Source organism: Manduca sexta, chromosome 12 (genome assembly GCF_014839805.1).
Source record: "Manduca sexta isolate Smith_Timp_Sample1 chromosome 12, JHU_Msex_v1.0, whole genome shotgun sequence".
In the NCBI taxonomy this organism is placed as follows: domain Eukaryota; kingdom Metazoa; phylum Arthropoda; class Insecta; order Lepidoptera; family Sphingidae; genus Manduca; species Manduca sexta.
In genome coordinates this window covers 8,335,427-8,356,230 of record NC_051126.1, presented here as the reverse complement: position 1 = coordinate 8,356,230, position 20,804 = coordinate 8,335,427, and the positions used below count along the sequence as shown (strand labels likewise).

At 32.9% G+C, this 20,804-nt stretch overlaps 1 protein-coding gene across 1 annotated transcript in view; it reads right to left on the bottom strand.

Moving 5' to 3' along the window:
- Window positions 1-175: 175 nt before the first annotated feature.
- LOC115441530 (probable chitinase 10) overlaps window positions 176-20,804 on the bottom strand; it is a 95,787-nt gene continuing 75,158 nt past the window's right edge. Inside the window, exons 6-19 of the mRNA XM_030166350.2 lie at window positions 13,270-13,393; window positions 12,458-12,639; window positions 12,016-12,143; window positions 9,241-9,365; window positions 8,317-8,430; window positions 7,924-8,126; window positions 5,393-5,610; window positions 5,030-5,184; window positions 4,666-4,837; window positions 4,233-4,349; window positions 3,901-4,036; window positions 3,295-3,467; window positions 2,810-3,011; window positions 176-1,983 (exon numbers count right to left, since the gene is read on the bottom strand). Coding sequence (XP_030022210.1) covers window positions 1,769-1,983; window positions 2,810-3,011; window positions 3,295-3,467; window positions 3,901-4,036; window positions 4,233-4,349; window positions 4,666-4,837; window positions 5,030-5,184; window positions 5,393-5,610; window positions 7,924-8,126; window positions 8,317-8,430; window positions 9,241-9,365; window positions 12,016-12,143; window positions 12,458-12,639; window positions 13,270-13,393 — 2,264 coding nt within the window. The 3' untranslated portion in view covers window positions 176-1,768. The remainder of the gene's footprint in view (window positions 1,984-2,809; window positions 3,012-3,294; window positions 3,468-3,900; window positions 4,037-4,232; window positions 4,350-4,665; window positions 4,838-5,029; window positions 5,185-5,392; window positions 5,611-7,923; window positions 8,127-8,316; window positions 8,431-9,240; window positions 9,366-12,015; window positions 12,144-12,457; window positions 12,640-13,269; window positions 13,394-20,804) is intronic.

The window sequence follows — 20,804 nt, the reverse complement described above, 5'->3', positions numbered from 1 at the left end:
CCTCATTTTTTTTTCACACGCAATTAGTAAAAAAAATAACTACTAGATGTCGGTGCTAAATAGTTTTTAAAAAATTCTGAAGTCATTTGAAATCAAAGTTGGGGATAGAAAATTGCCACGCGTCCTAAAGATCGTCTTTTAAGACGGTGACATAAAATACAAATTAAACAAAGGCTTATTAAAAAAATCTTTAATAATACTCTTACATCTCGTTTGCATCTAAATACAATATTTACAAGCTTATAAGTAATTCATTATTACAATTAATATAAAGTTCCGATTCTAAAGTTACTAGCGAGTGACCACTTAACATTTTATTCCCTTCTTTAACGTAGTGGGTAACACCTGAACTAAACGATAACTTAACCGTTCGTTGACGTTTAAATTGTCAGTAACTTTAGAATCGGTCACGTGTTATAAACACATAATTTTTTTTCATTTTTCTAAGACCACGATAGGCAGTAAAAAAGGCAGTGATTTTAGCTGAGTTGAGTATTTGAAATTAATGTACATATTATATAAAATAAAAGCTTCAGTTTTGTAACTAAAGTATAATAAATCATTGTCCCAAAAATACACAATTCGCAACTAGATAAATACTTACGCACATAAAATAAATATGTGGTAAATTAAAGGTACAAAAATATCCCATAGAAACAAAAATTATTTCACAAAATATTATGTTAATTATAATTGTTTGTTATAATTTGCTTCATATAAAAATGTTAAAGAACAAAATAAAAAATACCACTAAAATAAGTGTCGTAAGCAATGTATAAAAAGAGAGAGCATATTTTATTATTCATAGATTCGTTACAATCGGTTGGCATATTGTGTACCTTTGGGAGAGAAAAATATACGTAACGGGAGAAAGGTCAGACAAGCTTACTAACTTCACGTTTTTTGAAAAATTGAGCAAAATTTTATACATGACGCTCTAAGTTGCAAAAGAAACGATCAGAAAAAACTTTGTCTGTCCCATCTTTACATATCAGGGGTATTGTACCAACAAAACAATGTTGAATCCAACTTAATCGAGAGTTAAAAATAATGCTGTCAATAATGACATTGTCAATATTTCAGTCATTGTATCCTAATAATAGTATTAGGATTCAAAATGACTGGAACGAATGCATTTTTAGTCTCGGTTAGCTATAATTTTGTTGGTGCAATTGGCCCACATAATTTAATATAAGATTTATAGATAGACCTATTGTTTATATTTTTCAAATAATGTTAAGAAATTTACATTATATCACACTAGTCCTCTCATCAACTATCCGATATGCAAACTAAACGCCAATAAATATTATTGTAAATAATTACATAAGTACCTATAGTAGGTGGATTTATCTGTTTGTTACTGTTGTATTACTAAATTTATTACAAAATGTTAGCGTTCCTTTAACATGAGAAACTAATTTCGTGGTATCCAAACATAATAATTTATTTCTATTTAATATCTAACAATATTAATTTTTCAGTACCTATATTCTGACATCGATATCACTTATTTCACAAGTCAGTTCATTTTTGTCCAACAAGATTAACATTTAGATATTTATTATTTTTCAAAATTGAGCAAACGTAGCACCTTCTCGTATACCGTAACACAAAATCAGTTTCTACAAAATTATCTGACAGACATCCAAAATGTTTGAACACTTTACGAGGCTATATACATAGCTGATTCGGACCTTACTAAAATTAAGCCTAAGTTATGAAAAATATTTATAGCTGAACATAAACAGTGAACTACATATAAGGCTTACCGCCTCGCCGCGGGTGCCTGGGTGTGGTGGGTGCAGCCTTCGACATTCTCAGGCCAGTCACACACGTTCTCGTTGTAGTTGAACACCAGGTTTTGGGGGCAAGGCATGTGGTGTTTCCTTTCGCCTTCACACATGTAGTACATTGTGCAGTCAGCCTTATCTGGGTGGTACGATATGTGGCCGTCTTCTTCCTCGCAGGTCACTTCGTTGGCTGGAAAAATTGTTATTTTACTTATAGTACGCACGAGAGAATATTATAATATTTCACGATCTTCTATTCAACATTTCGATCGCTAATAGTGCATACATATTTTTTTCTCGGAATTTGATAATAAGAGATGATTTTGATGACTGCCTCGGTGACATAGTTGTATTGCTGTAAGACTGTTGTCTTAGATTTGATCCCTAGGTGGCAAAGCGATGTTGGGTTTTCTACTCAGTAGCAGCCCGTAGTCTAGAATGCGGGCCGATATGGCGATCTCGCTCCCCATCACATCGTGGGATGGAATACAGACGATGGAAAGTGTATTAAGTAGGACTGTTTAAAAATATACCGGTTGAAACAAATTAATTTATACTTTGATTTATAATTTATAATTCGATTGCATTAAGCTGCTAAAATATGAGGTAATTTCTGTGGTTATAATTTCGTTGAGCGGATTAACAATAATAATGAAGACCTTTAGTTTATGTGTAATTAGGAACTTTATACTTATAAACGTACGATACGTATAAACGTACGAATATAATATGTTGTCTGGACAATAAATTCTCCATCAACAATGGAATTAATAGGTCCAACTGAATGCCAGCAGACAATGGGACGCTCTCAATGCCCTTTAATATTAACTCGGGACATAATCATGATAGTCAATACAGTAATTATGCTTTCGAAAAACAATCATTAGATTCTTTTTCTCTCTACCCAATATTAATCACTAATACACAAAAATATGACGAGGTTTAAGTGTATAGAAAATATATTATAACCTGGTAGACTATCAAACACATTATATACGATATAATTGGATACTTACGATCTTTAGTAGTGTATTGTCCAGTAGGTCCAGATGATTCATAGGGTCCATCGTATTCAAGTTTGACTTTGTAGTCTCCGAGCTCTTGCTTCATGGCGGTGATGAGAGGATACTTCCCAGTTCCACATGAACCCCTGAAGTCGTCCATATCGATCGACCAGACCATTATTCCTCCGAAGCCCTCTTCTTTAAGCCAAGCCATCTGTTAATTAATTTAATATTAATTAATTGTTGAAATTATGTAAATTTTAATTAATCTTAATGGTTTCAAAATATTCTGACGCCTTGAGGAAAATGTAGTCTCAAACTGTCAAAAGAATTACTGTTTATATATTTTAATGAAAGGAGAATCTTGTAAACTAATTTAGACTTGTTTTTTGTAATTGATTATGGAAACTATAATATTGAAAATAAGTAACAAAATACTATATTTATTCTAAGATAACGTGTTACGCCCCGATATCTGTTAGTAATAGTTTGCTTACCTTAGTTTTAAGAGATCTCTCATCATCGAACCCAACCCATTGGTCTTCCCTGTAAGCGAAAGGCACCATCTGCTCGTTGTCCCATACAAGAGTAGTGTTGTCTTCACGAAGGAACTCGCAGATCTCGTAGTACGACATGAAACCAGCTTCGTTGGTGAATCGTCCAGCTGAACCTGTGATAATATATTTTATTTAACATCTATACTCTCACCTCAACAGTAAAATGATTGGATACAGTTCAATCATTCAGGCTTGATACGGATTAATCAATCCAGATTCACTTCGACTCTGAGGAGTGGTGTGAAACCTTCGTGTTGCCATAGATATTAAGAGCATATTTTACCGAGACTAGTATTTTAAGTTCATTGATTTCTTTACGTACTATAATTTCAAAACAGGGTTCGACATTTCATAAACACCCGAAACTGTTACACTAAGTATAGCCACAAGATTGGATTGAAGATCCAAATTATTTCCCTCGAGGGTGACGCCTACGACCGTTATTTTGTATATTGAACCAAATCTGTCCCTAAAAAGTAAGTAAGTAATTATAATATAATTTAGTTAAATACACAAACAATATAATAATTATAAATAAAAACTTACCGCCACCAGAAGCAGGCGCTCCGATGTCGAACTGTGTGTCATTGATGAGCGTGAAAGATCTTCCGTACGTGGGCATACCGATCATAAGCTTTTCTTTAGGAGCGCCTTGACGGACCCATTCACGAGCTGAGTAGTCCTGGTAACAAAATGTGTATTTGTATTATAAAATAAATACATTTTTTTTTCACACTGGTAACTAATTTATCGACAGAAAAATAGATACGTATGATAACGTTTAATTGATTTTTGAGCTATTTTTTACGATATCCAAATAAGTAGTTTTAAATTATTTAATTACAAAACATGCTTTGGCAGAGTTAATTTGGACTTACCACAGTGAGTTTCTTCTGGTAGCTGGTAGCACTTTCTAGGGGGAACAGAGGGCTGTTGTGTCCGACTTGGCGTTCCCATTGGCCGTGGAAGTCGTAAGTCATGACGTTTATGAAGTCCTAGATACAAAAATAATTGAAATTTAAAACGTGGTGATTGACAAGAAGATTACTCAAAGTATTTTGAATCATAGGTCTTTGTAATCTGACAATAGCTGAAGGTAGGTTACCCAATACCGTACTAGATGTTCCTGTACAATTGATTAAAATTGGCCGGTAATGTGGTGATACAGAATTAAGTATTTGAGCCTTTTTGAATGCTTGAGTTAAGCATCGAAAGAGGTCGTTAAAAATAAACTAAAACTGCATTTATAAAATACATATCTTTAAGCGTAGGAACATTACCAAGTGCTGTAAAGATAGTGTGATTCCTCACCAAATATTTAGAAATTTCAGGCACGTCGTAACCAGCAGCGATGGCTTCGAAGGATGCGGGTACAGCAGCGGTAAGGAGGAGACGAGGTTGTCCGGACGTCTTGGCTTCACCCTCAAAAGCTAAGCGCAGTTCTTTGAGCAGGGATACATAGGCTGCGCGGTCGTCGGCTCCCCTAATAAAAATTATAACAAAATTTTATAGTATAGAAAATAAGGTTTCAACATCAGCGATATAATATTGTCCATATTGAGTTCAGAAAACTGAATAATTATGTGCGACTAATTTTTTTATTCTTATAAATGAATATAATAATAAAGAAAAAAACAATGGCCCTATGATCATATTATTAATAATACAAAATTACCTCGGGTATTCCCAGTCTACATCCAAACCGTTGAATTGGTAATCTCTGAGGAATTCAATGGCTTCGTAGACGAACTGGTTCATACGGAAGACGTTTGATGTAAGTTCTTTGAAGGGCGTGGAACCGAATGCCCATCCGCCAATGGCGAGAAGGATCTAGAAAAAATAAGTTTGGTTTAATTCGTGTTCAATCGTGTTAACATTTTAAATTCATCGTTCATGCAGTACACACATTATACTATACATACAACTTTACAAAAGTTATTTTTTAAAGTACTTTTGTCCATATTTTTTTGTAATAAATTAATGCCATTATGTCTTTTACAAATAAATAAGCTAATATTTTAGCTACACCAAATATTACCTTCAAATTGGGATTCTTTTCTCTCAGAGCGACAACCTTGTCGTACATGTCTGCATCCTTTTCATCAGCTTCAGCCAGTTTGTAGTCCTTCAATGTCGCGAAGGCGTAGATGACGTGAGTGCAGAGGGAGGAATCAACATTCTCAGGCATGAAGCGACCTGCGCTCGGCCTCTTAGAGGACCAGGAGGTAAGGTAGCAGAGGACTTGCGGCTCTCGTCCTGTGCAGAAATAAAAATGAATAAATATCGGATACTAAGTAATATTACAAACGCATATAATTTTGATAAAAGAATAACATTTTAATTTAAGAGTTACACAAATTCATAGGCATCAAGTTAGTTCGTAAGGTATCCTGATCAAATTGTCACCAGTTTCAATCAATGAAAGAAAAATATTCTTCAAAGATTTTCAATTAGAACCAAGACTAATAAAATCGTCGATCAATCATTGGAGCATAATTTGGAACGATTCATATAAGCTTCACTTCCACCTGGACATTTTGAAATGAAGAATTAATAAAGAATCGTGTTGTTCTTTCTGTGCTGCAAAGTTTCAAACTTATTTCATATCTTTCACTTTTCATACTTCAGGAATAGTACATACTACATGTTTCTGTAATAATATTATGTGTAATAAATTATAGTAAGTATTTAAAACAAAGTAACCGCTTATTCACGCTTTAGAAACCTTATAACCTTATTGCCATTGCAAATGTGTTATTTATTACTTAACACACCAAAGGAAACATTAAGCGTGTACTCGCGAAGATTGTCAAGTGCCTACGTCATGAACTTGCCGGCATTAAATCACGAAATACATTTGGAACATTTCACCAATATACGAAGATCTCTGAATCTGTTTTGGTTATCTACATTCCACCTAAGGTTTGTGAATTTCGCTTACGGTTCAAGTGTCAAGTTTGCCTGGTCTGTGGGGAGCGCTTCAACGTGAAAGCACTCGATGTTTCAAACTTTTAGTAACTGTGTCGTCAAGAAGACTTTCCAAAGCCATTCTTAACAGTTGGGAACAACACAACGCCTGAGAGTGACCCTTTTGGCACTCCCGTCGGATATTTTGTGGCTTTTAGTGTCAAACGCACTTCTGGTTACATTTCGATGCGATGAAAAACGTCGCTTTTAGACCGTTACGGGTTTGTTTTAGTGGTGTTTGTACTTCACGGAGAACACTTAAGGAAAATTGAGTCTTTAGTGATGAAAATTTAAAGTTACTTTTTTACTTCAGACACTAAATGATCTATTTTATTGAGTTTAGATTAACGGCCAATATATATTGCACTTAATATTTATGCAATAGCCTACAATACGCTATATTTATAAAAAATAGTTTCCCTAAATCATGTTTCCTAATGTCTCTTTACAGCGACATAAATAAATAAAAAATATTGTACAAATAAAGAAAATTCTCCGCAGAATTCCATTGCACAAAATACTTTTAACGAAAGCAAACCGGGACATTTCTGAAATTCTTATTTCTTATTGCCGATGTTCACTTGCACGCGGAATGTTACAAACGTGTTTACATTTGAACGAATGCATTTGACTCGTCTCTGCTTCTGAAAGGGCATATCGATTGGCTTGAGTTTCACTTCCTCCATGAAAATTCTCTATTTGCTTAAAAACTTGTCAACTTGGCTTGTATAATAGCTCGCGTAACTTGGGATGTTATACTTTAGATTATTGTGAATAAATTGTAATTTCTTGTTAAATAAAATGAAATTATGTAAGCGGAATTTCAACTTTAAAATAATTATGGCAAGTAATGATATGGCCACACTGTTTATATTTACAACCACAGACGTTAGAATCAAAGTTTTTATGAAATGAAGATGTATTTAAAATTTAGGGATAAACAATAAATACTTGAGAAAAGCAAATAATTGTATAAGAACATGATTGATGTGGTATGAGTCATCAGTGGTTCACCTTCAAACTATTCAAATTAATAATCAATTTGTATAAATAACAGCTTCGTGCATGCTATCGACTTTCGCTGTTCGTATAGATGTTACTATGTAAAGTAAATAACTAGCATCGTAGTAATATGAGGTATTGAATAGTTCTTTTTTTTCTGTTTTGTTAATTATAGTAATTTATATCGTTGTGAAATTGAGATTTACGACTTATCTAAGAAGATATATTTATACGCTATAACTAATATTCTCTAGGTACGTATATTATTATAAGTTAAATAACAAGGAAATATCGAGTTCTTATTATGTTTATTGAAAATGCCAGGTTTTTTGTAAAATGTACAAAGACAAACAACGTAAGTTTCTTAAAAAAACAATTAGGTAATTGACTATATATCACGTCCATAGATAAAAACTTTCGGTTATAAAATGACTTGCACTAACACTTTGCACTTTCCAAAGTGATTAATCTTCTAAAACGGAGAAAATCACGATGGAAGGCAATGATTTGAAAACTGTCAAATGGCCAGGTTTAATAAAGGAGACGTTGGACCGGAAAAGGGATTTGCGACAACGAGCAAGAGTAATGACGGTTACTCACTGTTTTTATCGATTGCGGCGCCGATGTTGTTTTGTTTAATCACTACGTTCTTCGTTGGTTTCTTCACGCGACTGAGCACGTCTTTAAGAGTTATCTTGATTGGTTCAGGCTTCTCAGTTACTTCTATCACGACACTTGATGCTACTGACGCCCAGTCGACATCCTTTGCGTCTTTTCCACGGGATATGCCGCGAAGTTCTTCCCTAGAAAAGGGGAATTTAATTTTAAGTTAATTATAGAGATTTAGAAGTATTGACCGTACATCGGAAATTAGTTAACTATATTAGATAGCTAATGTAAACAGCACTCGCCTGATTTAACTGTATTTGTGAGAATAGTTACATTATATTTATATTAGATTTCACAGGGAAGTAGTAAGTTTCTATATCTAACCTCATAGCACCAATCAACGGATACTTGACGTCACCGCCGCATACGCTTCCACTGAAGTCATCCATGTCCACAGTCCACACCATAGCTCCACCAAAGTTGTTGTCCTTGATCCACCTGTTAAAGACCACAAAAATAAGAAGATACTCAAAATTCATAAAAACGATACAGTCGTTTTCATTATAGAGTGTTTATTTTTCGAAAACGTTGCAACAATTTGCGGCATTTAGAAAAGTAATAACTACTTCTACTGACAAAGTGGGAATTAAAGTTAATTTAGTTTCGATTTTATTGCTCAGTGAACTTGGAATGAAGGAAAAGCAAATCTTTTTCTTGGAACTTAACTTAGAATTTCAAAATAATTGTGTTAACTTTATGTAAATTATAAATGTTTGTTTCCAATTTATATCGTTGTTAAATAAATATAAGCGACGTAAACTTTTACAATTATCTTAACATAAAAGTGTTTGTTATCATTAATTATAATTTATTGTGAGAATATCTTCTTTTAATTTAAAAACAGAGTTTATTTTTACTGCTGTCATAATGTTGTTAATTCCCAGGAGCTTGTGCAGACTGGCGTTAATTGGACTTATTTCTTACCGTGTAATAGCATTAAATCGTCGCTGCGAGGTACCAATTGAGAATTATAGGATGCGGATTTCGACACCAAATAATTCTTTGTCTAAGCTACAGAATTCCTAATTAGTCTTCAATTAACTAGTCCGGCATTAGTAGTCTAAAAATAAAGCGACGTTTACTTAAGGGCGTTTAAATGAATCCAGAGTTAACTGAAATAATCTATCTTAAAATTACATTACTAATTATAGAATATGATGATTCTGATATAGGGGTCATATCAAAATCATCTTAGGGATACACCTGCAAAAGTATCACTAAATTTCAATAAATTATAATTAGCATTACCTCATTTTGTTTCTGATAGCCTTTTCGTCATCGAATCCAACCCATTGGTCTCCATGGATTGCGTAGGGCACTTTCATCTCGTCATCCCACACGTAGGTTCCGCCATTACGTAAGATCTCGCACACCTTTTCGATAGAAAACACATTTGGACATTTGTTTATAAGGGTCCGTAAAAAATGATTTGGTCATATTATTGCGCTACTAACTCTAACTGTAGGTTGACAACTAATTGAATATAAGTTTAGCTATGTATATTGGATAAGGAACGTGTAATATTTGGATGACATTCAACATACTCCAAAAATATTAGTTTTACGCAAAGCGGATTACATTCTAATCCGGGATTCAAATCAACGTTTGACAAGCTGAAGGCCATAAGTCGACCATTAGGTCAAAGGTTAGAACAAATGAGAATTTTTGTAAAGGAAATCGGTAGAATTAAAGAAGATTTTTTTCTATTTATATCTATGCAGGTACGTGGTTTGATTGGTGGATTTTTTGTGAAAACAGTGACCAAAAATTTGCGAAATGATGCGAAGAATAATTAAAAATACGTAAACTCCTGAGATTGGTACATTTAAGTAAATTCTCGAAATTATTAATTTATACAATTGCCAATATCTTTTTCATTTGCATTATACTACTCATAAAAAACATAATGATATCCAGACACGCTACTGGGACCTGTATCCCTCGCATGCTTATTGTCAAATACAACGCTCGACAGCATCATAATATTAATTTCATTATGTCAAATTACGAGTACTAATAATACATAGTTTTAAAATGTACCTTACTTGTAATAATTGCTTGTAACCTCAAAATAGTTATATTATGATTATTACTGAGTCTAACTGCTATTAGAATTATTCCTAAATTTTTGTATCAAAATAAACTTTCTTCGCGTTTAGTGGAATACTATGTAAGTGAAATTAAAGCCCACTTGAGATTATATTCTACTTACTATAGTAAACTTTGAATAATAGTACTAAACTCTTTTTCAGTTACGCATTTTTGCACTAATCCCGACGATTTGCTCCAGAATTATTTCATATAAAAATAATTATAAAGCCTCATTTTATAGTTTCAACAAAAAGAAATTATGTTACTGTATGATTACCGGTATACCATAACATTCTACTTGATAGTTTATATTTTATGCTTAATTCAGTTTTGCACAGATTTTTCTTCTTTACTACGTATCGTTACAAACCAAATCGGCAAGTCGAAGGCATTTAAATAAATTTCACCATAAATGTATGTTATTAGTTCACGGCATATAAACATTTAAGCTAACCTTTACGAACCAGATAATTATTATATGCGAAATTTTATCATATTTCAACTCTTTAAATGCCACTCAAAATGTTATAAAAACATGAAAATATCACTTAAACTTCCGTACATATTATGACATTTTAACACCGATATTCCCGCCCGTCTGCTGTGCCATTAAACACATCAAACTGCTGATTACTTTTTGAAACTGTCAAAATTCCTGCGCTGCGAAATTAGCTCGTAACTCAAGCTTTTTTACAATCTCCTCCAAGGTCGCATCCCAATACAAACAATACTTGGAACAGAAGACAAGACAAAATAAAAGTATTTTTAGACCGAACAACTTACATAAAAAATAAGTTGATTTCGTACTTAGTTCGCTTTTTATAGCTCACTTTGATAAAATTATGATGATTGACATCGACTTTAAATTACTTACCTCTGATTGTTCACAATTACAAACTGACCTAATTAAAACTCTAATAACGACATATTATATATGAACAAATGTTTCAAAACGGCATTGAAATACCGATCCATAATAATAAAACTAGTACCTACCAATAATCATAGGATGTTATCGACAAAACCGTATATTACAGAAAACGTGGTGTGAAGTATATACTGGCATAAATTGACTTCGAATAATCTTAAATCTCCTGTAATTGTATTCGACTTAAACAAAGCTTGCGTTTTGATCTAGGTTAGCACGATTGAAGGTTTTATGCGAGAAATCTTAAACGGCAATAAATAATGTGTTTAAATAAAGGTGATTTGTTTTTATATAAAATCTTAGAAAATATAGAATTATAGACTCATAAGAATATAGACTTTTATTTTACGAATGCATACGTCATCTACATTACAACTTCCTTCCTGAATATTGCTTTAAAAACATTTTACTGATATTACTTTTCGAAATTTAATTGTATACTTTCATGATTTTACAATTACTTGGAAGAAACGCAGTAATATGACATGTTCGTAAGTGTTGCGATAGAAAGTCTTGAATACTCAAGCAACTGCGCCGTGTTAGAGAAAGTAGATCGTTATCATGATTATTAAGCTTGCCGTATTGAAGATTTTTTCTTATATTCTCAATTGCTCAGCGCATCACGTATTACGCGAACATGAGGTAGAAATCATATTTCATATAGCAGCGAAATTTAGTTTAAGATTTATCAAATTTGACAAGAACTTGACATTAATCTTTCTTGATAATTCTTGTTGATGGAAGTTTGACACAAAATTAATGAGGATATTATTATATTAGTTAATGTACTTCATTGTTGTTTAATAGCAGATTTTAAACCTATTACGTCCATTTCATTAGCTGCAAGCATTTGTTATGTAATGAAACATCTATTCAATTATTCTGAACCACAACCATAATCACAAAAGATATTTCTGAAACGATTTCCTAAACAATGTAATGAACCTGCTTGATGCTGTTGTATTGTGACCACCTAAGGATTCTCAGGCAATATTTTTAATTACCTCATAATAGGCGAGGAAGCCCGACTCCTTCGTGTACTCGCCGGCTTTTCCTCCACCGCTGGCTGGGGAATTTACTTTGAAGTTGTTGACGTTTGAGAGGGTGAATGTGCGGCCGTAAGTCGGCATACCTGTAATACACCACTCGTGTTATTTGAAGTGTTACAGCCTCTTGTTGATAAGCCCTTCGGATATTTTGCTTGAATGATACTTCCAAATGGGCTGTACTTATGGAGTGTCACTGAGATTTTTTTAAAATGTCGCAAAATATATTCATAACTATTTTTAACTTAATATGATTCCTTCAAAACAATTTCAATAACTATATATAACAAATAACAGAATATATGTGAACATAAAATTGCCTGCTGGTAATTTTATGTTCAGATATATTCAGCACTGTATAGCACGAAGCTGTTTTATGTTCATCTACACGAACTCGTACCAATAATAAGTTTCTCCTTAGGTGCGCCCAGTTTGACCCAGAGGTGGGCAGCGTGGTCCACCGACAACTGTTTCCTCCATTCAGAGTCAGTAGAAGGCGCGTACAGGGGTGCATTGTGACCGGTTTCGCGTTCCCATTTGCCGTGGAAATCGTAGGCCATAAGGTTGATGAAGTCAAGGTAGCTGATGACAACAATAATTTAGAATTAGATTTTTTATATTTTCTGTATAATTAAAATAAATGCTTTTTTAGTTTAAACATCCGCGAGCCTATTGTTTAGATAACCTGCCAGAGCCTACCCGACTTGATCAAGTTTCCAATTACGACGAAGCACTCTAGAGGCTAGAATTCATTAAGTCGAAATAAAGTTTTACAACGTTTTATGGGTTAATTATAAATGATACAGTATATATAGCCTATTTAACAAACTAGCTTGAACAGCAGAAAGTAGGAATAGTTCGCTTCGTAAATAAAGAAGTAAAAAACAGTTTTCAATAGCGCCATTGTAAAATTTTCTGCATATTTACGTGTCATTGTTTGATCCACTGTATATTTCCCACATTAAAACAAAATTTTTAGAAAAACTATTATTTGTTTGCATGTTGAATGATTGGAAACTCTGATACTATTCAGGTCATCTGCAGAGTGATAAGTGTCAATTGACAGAACCCACAAGCATAATACCTTCAACAACATTTTGTTTTCAACTATTTCAATAGCAATTACAATTGTTTTCGATTTTAGTTCTTATAAATTATCTGTAATCAGGATTGTCAAAATTTAATAAGGTGATTTTAAAATAAGTGTTATACCTAGCAACAGCAGGAACGTCATATCCACTCTTAATGTTGTCAGGGCCAACGGGCACAGCGGCAGTGAGTAAAAGACGGGGCTTCTTCACTTCTTGAGCTTCTGCTTCGAAGGCTTCGCGAAGTTCTGTAACAGGAAAAACAAAAGCAATTTAGATACGATTGGCATTAGTAATTTACAATACATATTCGGTCCATAAATAAATTACTTATTTTAGTTTTTAATAAAAGAAAACTTTCTGTAGTAAAATTATAAACCGGAGCTAGTAATAAAAATTCAACAAAAATAGAGGTAGGATAAAATAATTTAAGTAAGTTTAAGACTTAACGAGCCTGTACATATTTAACACGAAGAATAAACAAATAAAATTTATTCCCATAACTAACCCAGCTGTAGGTTTAGATTTACGACCATTAATGTTGTGAATTATGAATTCACGAAACCAATTTTGCAAACATCAAGATACCATCTAATGGTATTATAATAACAATCCATATAACTGAGTTGGTTTATAGAAAGGCATTTTCGAAAGGAGGTTTTGAAGCCACTCTAAATGTAGCAAGGACAATTAGTGAGGTAAAGTGAATAGTCAAAGAATTTAATATAATAAGGCCATGTTTATATAGGTCGGTACGAGGTGTATGTAGTCCAATCGTTTGATATTTCGATGCATCTTATTATTTGATTGTCTGAGTATTATGCTTGTGATAAATATTACACAGAAACAGTAAATAAACGAATATAATTTACAAAGAATAATTGTTTTGTCTACTGTTATCGCAGACCGTCTCGCTTTGCCTCACATGAAGTTTATGTTGCCCTGTTCAATGCCAACAAGACAAACCTTTTTATACAGCATTCAATAAAATATCGACAAGTGTTTTGCGTTGTTAGTCCGAATGAATGTTGCTTATGAAAACCGCACGTCATTCTCCCAGTCATTGAAAACGAAGGTGATAAGTTCAACAACTTTCACGGCCCCAACTGTTATGCATTTCTGGTTATGTCTGAGAGATTGCAAAATAATATTCAAGTATTGAAATATATAAAACATTTTAATAGTCCTTTATGTTATTGATGTCACATCTCTTGATGCGGATAATGCCCTTAGACTAATAATTGTACAAACAAAACTTATCAACAACAAGATAAAAACTTTAAAATGCGAACAAAGAGCTAGTTGTTTTTAATATCAATTTACGTTAGCAAATTCATGTCTTATAATACAAAAGTTATAACATTGTGAAAGGATGGTCCCTATAAAGTGAATGGCCAAAGGTCCTTAGCGTTTGGGCTAGGCTGGTATTTAACCATTCCGTGAGTTACCTAACGTTGAGTCCAGTTTTGTAATTCTCGGTAGGTTGGGAAGTTATTTTACGTGCAATTTGGCCAATTTATCAAGGTTCGCAACCAGTATGGCTTGCTAAGTATTTTGGCACCACTCAATTTGGCAAAGCGTTCATATTATTTAGCACAATATTGGTTTGTATTAATTGCGCTGTTTAAATATTCCGTCCACTCGGAACAGGAACCAACGATTGTTTATGTATTTTGTTTACATTTTCATATCTCTAATTAACTGCAATATGGTAACAACTTCTATTTCCATATCGCCTAAATTACATCAATTTATGTAACAGTATATGAGAAGTTCAATGCTCTTCCTGCAGAATTTTACATCTTCAATGCTAAACGTTAGTTGCAAATATGTAATAAAGAATTAAAGTTGATGCCAATATCTGCTGGTTACGTCTTCATCACTTTATAACGGACAGTAATAATGTATTTATTGAATGAATGAATTCTTAAATTTTCATAAAAATAAATTGCATACAACCTAGTAAAATCAACAACTCTTAAATGGGCACAGCAAAGTGACTTGACTGCACGTGGTGGTAAGTAGAGTGGCGTCTGGATACCAGTCTGTTGGAAGTTAGTTACTGAATAAAACAAATACAGCGAATTGTGAGCCATCCCTACACTGCACCCTTACTTGGAAGGGATCGTAATATTTTAGCACTGCACCGTTCTTTCACATATTTCCTTTGATATGAAATTTCCATAGAAAAGGTTATTCAATACGTGGAAAAACAAAAGTGTGGTTAACGCGGTAATGCCTCGCACTTCTGTTTAAGGTTTTGTATATCATATGAAGTGATAGGCTCACGCTTTAAATCCCGCACTAAAGTATGAATATTGTGGAACTGGAAGTCTCCCGTAATTATCGATACGCTTGCCACAAATCTCGTATCTCAGTGAGGGGTTTGGAATATATTGTGTATTTATTAAGGTATTTAGACACTCTGTATTTATAATAAACCTACAATATTATATTCCCTACACTTTGGGAATATAATATTGTAGTCAAATATTATTCTCTAAATTTGGTGTTTCATACTGTATAGCTATAGCTATGTATATTATCAAATCATTTCCAAAGTTATATATACGGTGCGTTTACTTTTGTTCTACAAGATCGAATATTGTTACGACAGCTACATTTATTGTAAGGTTCGATATTTTATTCAGCGGGCGTATATCGGCTGTGATAAGAATCAGCAGTTTTTCACTGCAATCCATCTTATTTCGACAGATTTGCACGTAACATATTGTATGTATTCGAATGAAAATTCCTTGGAGGGTTTATACTTTGTCACAATACTGAAACTTAGTAAATGAGTTTCGCTCAGATAAATAGGTGCTTAATTTCAAATGTTACCAATTCTTTTTATTACCGGAGGCTCTAAATGATTTTGTAAAATCAATTAGAATCAGTATTTAGAACTAACTGACGTTAAAGCGGCGCTAATATAATATAGTTATGCCTTTTATCTAATAAATGATCCATTCAATTTGATGAAGATATTTCCGAAATATTGGTAGAAAATAAATAAAATTATAATCAGCGTATGATTTATTTAAAAAAGTATAATTACTATAAGATAATATAGATCATATAATACATACATCTATATAGATTTAAAATAATAATATCAAAGAAACCTTTTAATTCTCAGTTCATACAGAAACCTATATATCTTTAAATACCTACACATATATTTAAGTTAGCAGATTTCATTTCATATAAATAATATCTTAATTTCTCATTGCATCCGATCTCATATAAATATGAAGTAAGTCAGCTGCAGATGATGCGTAAAAAAATATTCATGAATAATATGGGTTTATAGATAGATATACACTAGATTATTTTTCTGAGCTGAAACAAAATAATTTATTTGAACCTATAAAATGTTATGCATTATTTAGATTCCATCAATATTAACTCTAGCAACAGTTCGGAAAGCATTTCCCTCTATAGAAGAACGGGCAAGAAACTCTCATAGTGCTCTAGTCAAAACCAGTTTAAGCTGTAAGAAAAAATACAATTGTTTTTTGTTATTGTTGTTTAGAGCCGTTCATTAAGATACTAGCAAACTAGGTAATAATATTTCCATATAAATGCACAACCCTCTCAGGGATCATGAAATAATTGAACCCAAAGTTTTCTAATATATCATGATCATCATCATCAGCCGCAGGGTGTCTACTGCTGAGCATGGCCAATAATAATATAATGGACTCTAATATATAACCCTAGCAAATTCTGTACCAGATCATAATGATTTACTGATTTAATTATCATATTGTATTCTGTAAATAGTATAAACCACAACCAAATTAATATTATGTGAGTATTTATACTAAGTTTCGTGCGACCAAATTTGGCTGTCTATCGTTATTTTTGGTGACAGATTTAATAGTTCAATATTCATTTATTTCGCAATATGAACGCAATTTGGCGTATTGAATATCCATTTACAGGTTCAGTTTCAATGTACTATTTGGTTATTATGTAGTTTATATAATTATTTGTATGGGTATAGAACTGTAAACTGTCATTATAGATGTTTATGTATCATACAGTTTACATCATGCTATGGTTCTCAAAACAGTTAATCGTGGTTATAATGTGACGTATAGTTTGGTTTCTCCACACTTTTTTGTTTTATTATTTTATTTTGTTTATACTTTTATGATCATTTAAACCCACCACCTACCATGGTAAAAAATGAGCCTTAAAAAAAGGGCAAACGAACAGATGGCAAGGTGCGATGTTTCACTATTAGAGTTCCGTTTTTTTTATTGCTTGTGGAACCCTTAAATTTAAAAAGATGGAGTTTTTTTGATTAACTGGAGACACACAGGTAGCACTACATGACGGCTTTATAATAAAGTTCCATGGGCTTTGTTTGGGCACGGAATCCTAAAAATACTAACCGACATAATATTATATTGCTTAAGATTTAAATATTCGCATAATTTTCATCACGCGTAAAGACTTTGAAAGTCGTTATGAGTTCTTTAGATGTTTTCCTTATATCCCTGACATATTTACGAAGTTGTTTGAGCTCACGTTTGGAATCCGGCCCTTATTTGAGCCTTAAGTTTATAAGTTGTTCCGCATTTTATATTTTCTCCAGAAAGTACGGAATTTCTATGGTAATCGATTGTTTGTTGGGATTTCTGAAGTTGTTAAATTAGAACAAATAATTATAATTCTTTTGTAATGTTCATAATATTTTAAGTTATTATAAATACAGAGTGTCTTAATACCTTAATAATACACAATATATGCCAAACCCCTCACTGAGATACGAGATTTGTGTCAAGCGTATCGATAATTACGGGAGGCTTCCAGTTTCACAACATTCATACTTCGTGAGCCTATCACTTCATATGATACACAGAAATCAGGATCCTCATATACAAAACCTTAAACAGAAGTGCGAGGCAATACCGCGTTTACGATACTTTTGTTTTTCCACGTATTGAAAAACCTTTTCTATGGAAATTTCAAATCAAAGGAAATATATGAAAGAACGGTGCAGTGCTAAAATATTACGATCCCTTCCAAAATGTATATAAAGTCAATAACGTAAAAATTCAGAGGCATACCTTAAATAATAAAAGATTGTATACATGGGGAATGTTTATCTAGCTCACGAACTTCGATACTTGTTTATTTCTTTTTAACGACCAAAGAAACTATCCCAAGTGCTGTACTTGTACGAATATCAAAGTTAACAACTCATGTCGAGCAGTTAGACGACTCAATTTGCCAAAATAAAGTCTACACGAAACTTTTATTTCCTAAAGAAAAATGGAATGTCGTTAGAACTTAATTTCAACAATATTAAAGTATAATTTTATAACAAATGCGGAATTCACAATGTAGATTTCTCGGTTCCGGTCTATTGACTTTCAGTAATATGTAAATTGAATACTGCGAATTAGTATTCGAAGTTCTAGCGTTCCTAAACTTGGTTCCAATGAGATCATTATGCAGTTATTGTTAAATGCAAGTTTTGCACTCATTTCATTTATGTTTTAGGCTTTGTTTTTTGTGCGGTACTAGGTACTAAGAATAGTAAGTCGACATTTTACCATACTACTCTATCCAGATTTTTTTTTTTTATACAAACGCGACAAAGTGACCCCTCTGCATCTGACGGCAGATAATTACATCTCGGCAGTCGACGCAATTATGCCAGTCTGTTGGAACCTATTGTATATGTTCAAAATAAAAAAAGTAAATAGAACAAATACAATTGTGAATTTTTGGAGATTATCTCTTGAGGCTCTCAAAGTTTGTGCTTAAACATCGTAGTGTATAGAAATTTGAATACTGGAGTGTAAGCTTTGTAATTACACTTACAGGAGGGAAATTAAATGTAAATGTTGCCAACTTCTGAACAATAAGTCGAACAGGCAAGTTGCCAGGAGTGGGTTTCTGCAGATATTCAAATGAGATTAGAAACAGTTAGAAAGCTAGTTGATATTGCGTTCAGCTTACACATCGAATATTAAAAACGTATTTGCTATAACTTATATCGAACTTGTTGTCTTAAGGGAGGTAACGACTTAAGCGAGGTATAAATACCACGAAAGTAGAGAGGAAACTCATGCTCTAAGAAAGTATTTATGCTCTAAAAATAGCGCTTATTAGTGTATTTTTTATGTTCAGCTTTTAACATCGAATACAGTAGAAACCGATTACAATGACCTCGGTTATAGCAACGCTTCGGTTATAACGACTAAATGGCAACGTCTGCAAAAAAATGTATACAAACAGTATTGTTTATAACGACTAGGTATCAAAAATAGCGTCCAGATTCGGTGGTCCCTTCAATGTCTTTATAACTGGTTTTAATTATGTATTTTAGTTTACATTTTAAAATGTGAGATAACGTGTAGAAAATAAATGAAATTAAAACAATTAACTACGCCATAACTCCATTTTTTATATACCTAACACACAAGGGCATAACTGTACTTATTGAAATGGGAACTATCAAATGACCTAGACGTCTTCCTGCAAATTGAATATCAAATCACCAGTGTTGCAATTAATAAAAAAGAATTTAACATCAATAATTCACACGAGCCGCGACCGTGGCCCACATTAGGCGCGACGGCCAACATTCTGTACGGACCACAAATAAGATAATAATGTTATTGTTTCATTGTTTTGATGTCTTTATGGCGAGTACTGACTTCATGCAGATGGGACGATATTTATTCGTATTTTTTTTTGTTTTTCAATAATTTTTATTACTTGAATTAACCTAAATACTTAATAGGTATATAAAAATGTAGTGCCTTACATTTTAAGTTCGTAAAATTTGATACACCTCATTGTTATGGCGAACCTTGTATTCAATAACAACCGAATATGCTAACTGTACTGATTAACACATTTTTACACTTAGATATGCCACACTTAACGTACACGCGTTACTTAATATAATATAACTATTTACATAACATTTTTATATAATATTACACATATACTTTACATGGACGTATAAAAATTTTAACCTCGATAAGAACTCTTATACCCCTACTACCATAGTTTAAGTTTACATTAGCTATTTCCGACTCGATAGTCAACGTACGAAATAGTTTTGTTGAAGTCTTACAAACTATAAAGTTTTCAAGTCGTTTGCCAACATTTTAAGAGTTGTTTGTACATCAAAATACAACGCATGGGAGTCGGTAAAGGAACAACGATACGAATCAATTGATACATAAATACTGCTATTTTTTACCCGACTGCTGAAGGAAGGTAATGATTTTTTACAATAGGAAACGTAGTAAAGCAGGGAACCAAATTAAACGGAAGCAATTTCTGGATGTCATCAATCACTGTTACATCTGGTATTTACCAATTCAATTGAAAGTGTTAATCTGACCATTAACAGTAACCACTAAATACTGGTGAACGGTACAATTGCCAGTTGTGGTAATCACCCTAAATATGGCACTTTCAAGACCGTAAAATGTACAATTTATATTTAACAGCGTGACTTATGCTCACGGAATTATTGTAAGTAACATTTAAGGCTGCCCGCATATGGCACGATTTGGTATATTTGCAATTTTTGTGTGGCATCAAAACGCTACGGTTATTAGCAGAAAAGGTTAGACAATTTGTTATTTGCTTCCAATGCCTTTTTAGAATATAGTATAGTGA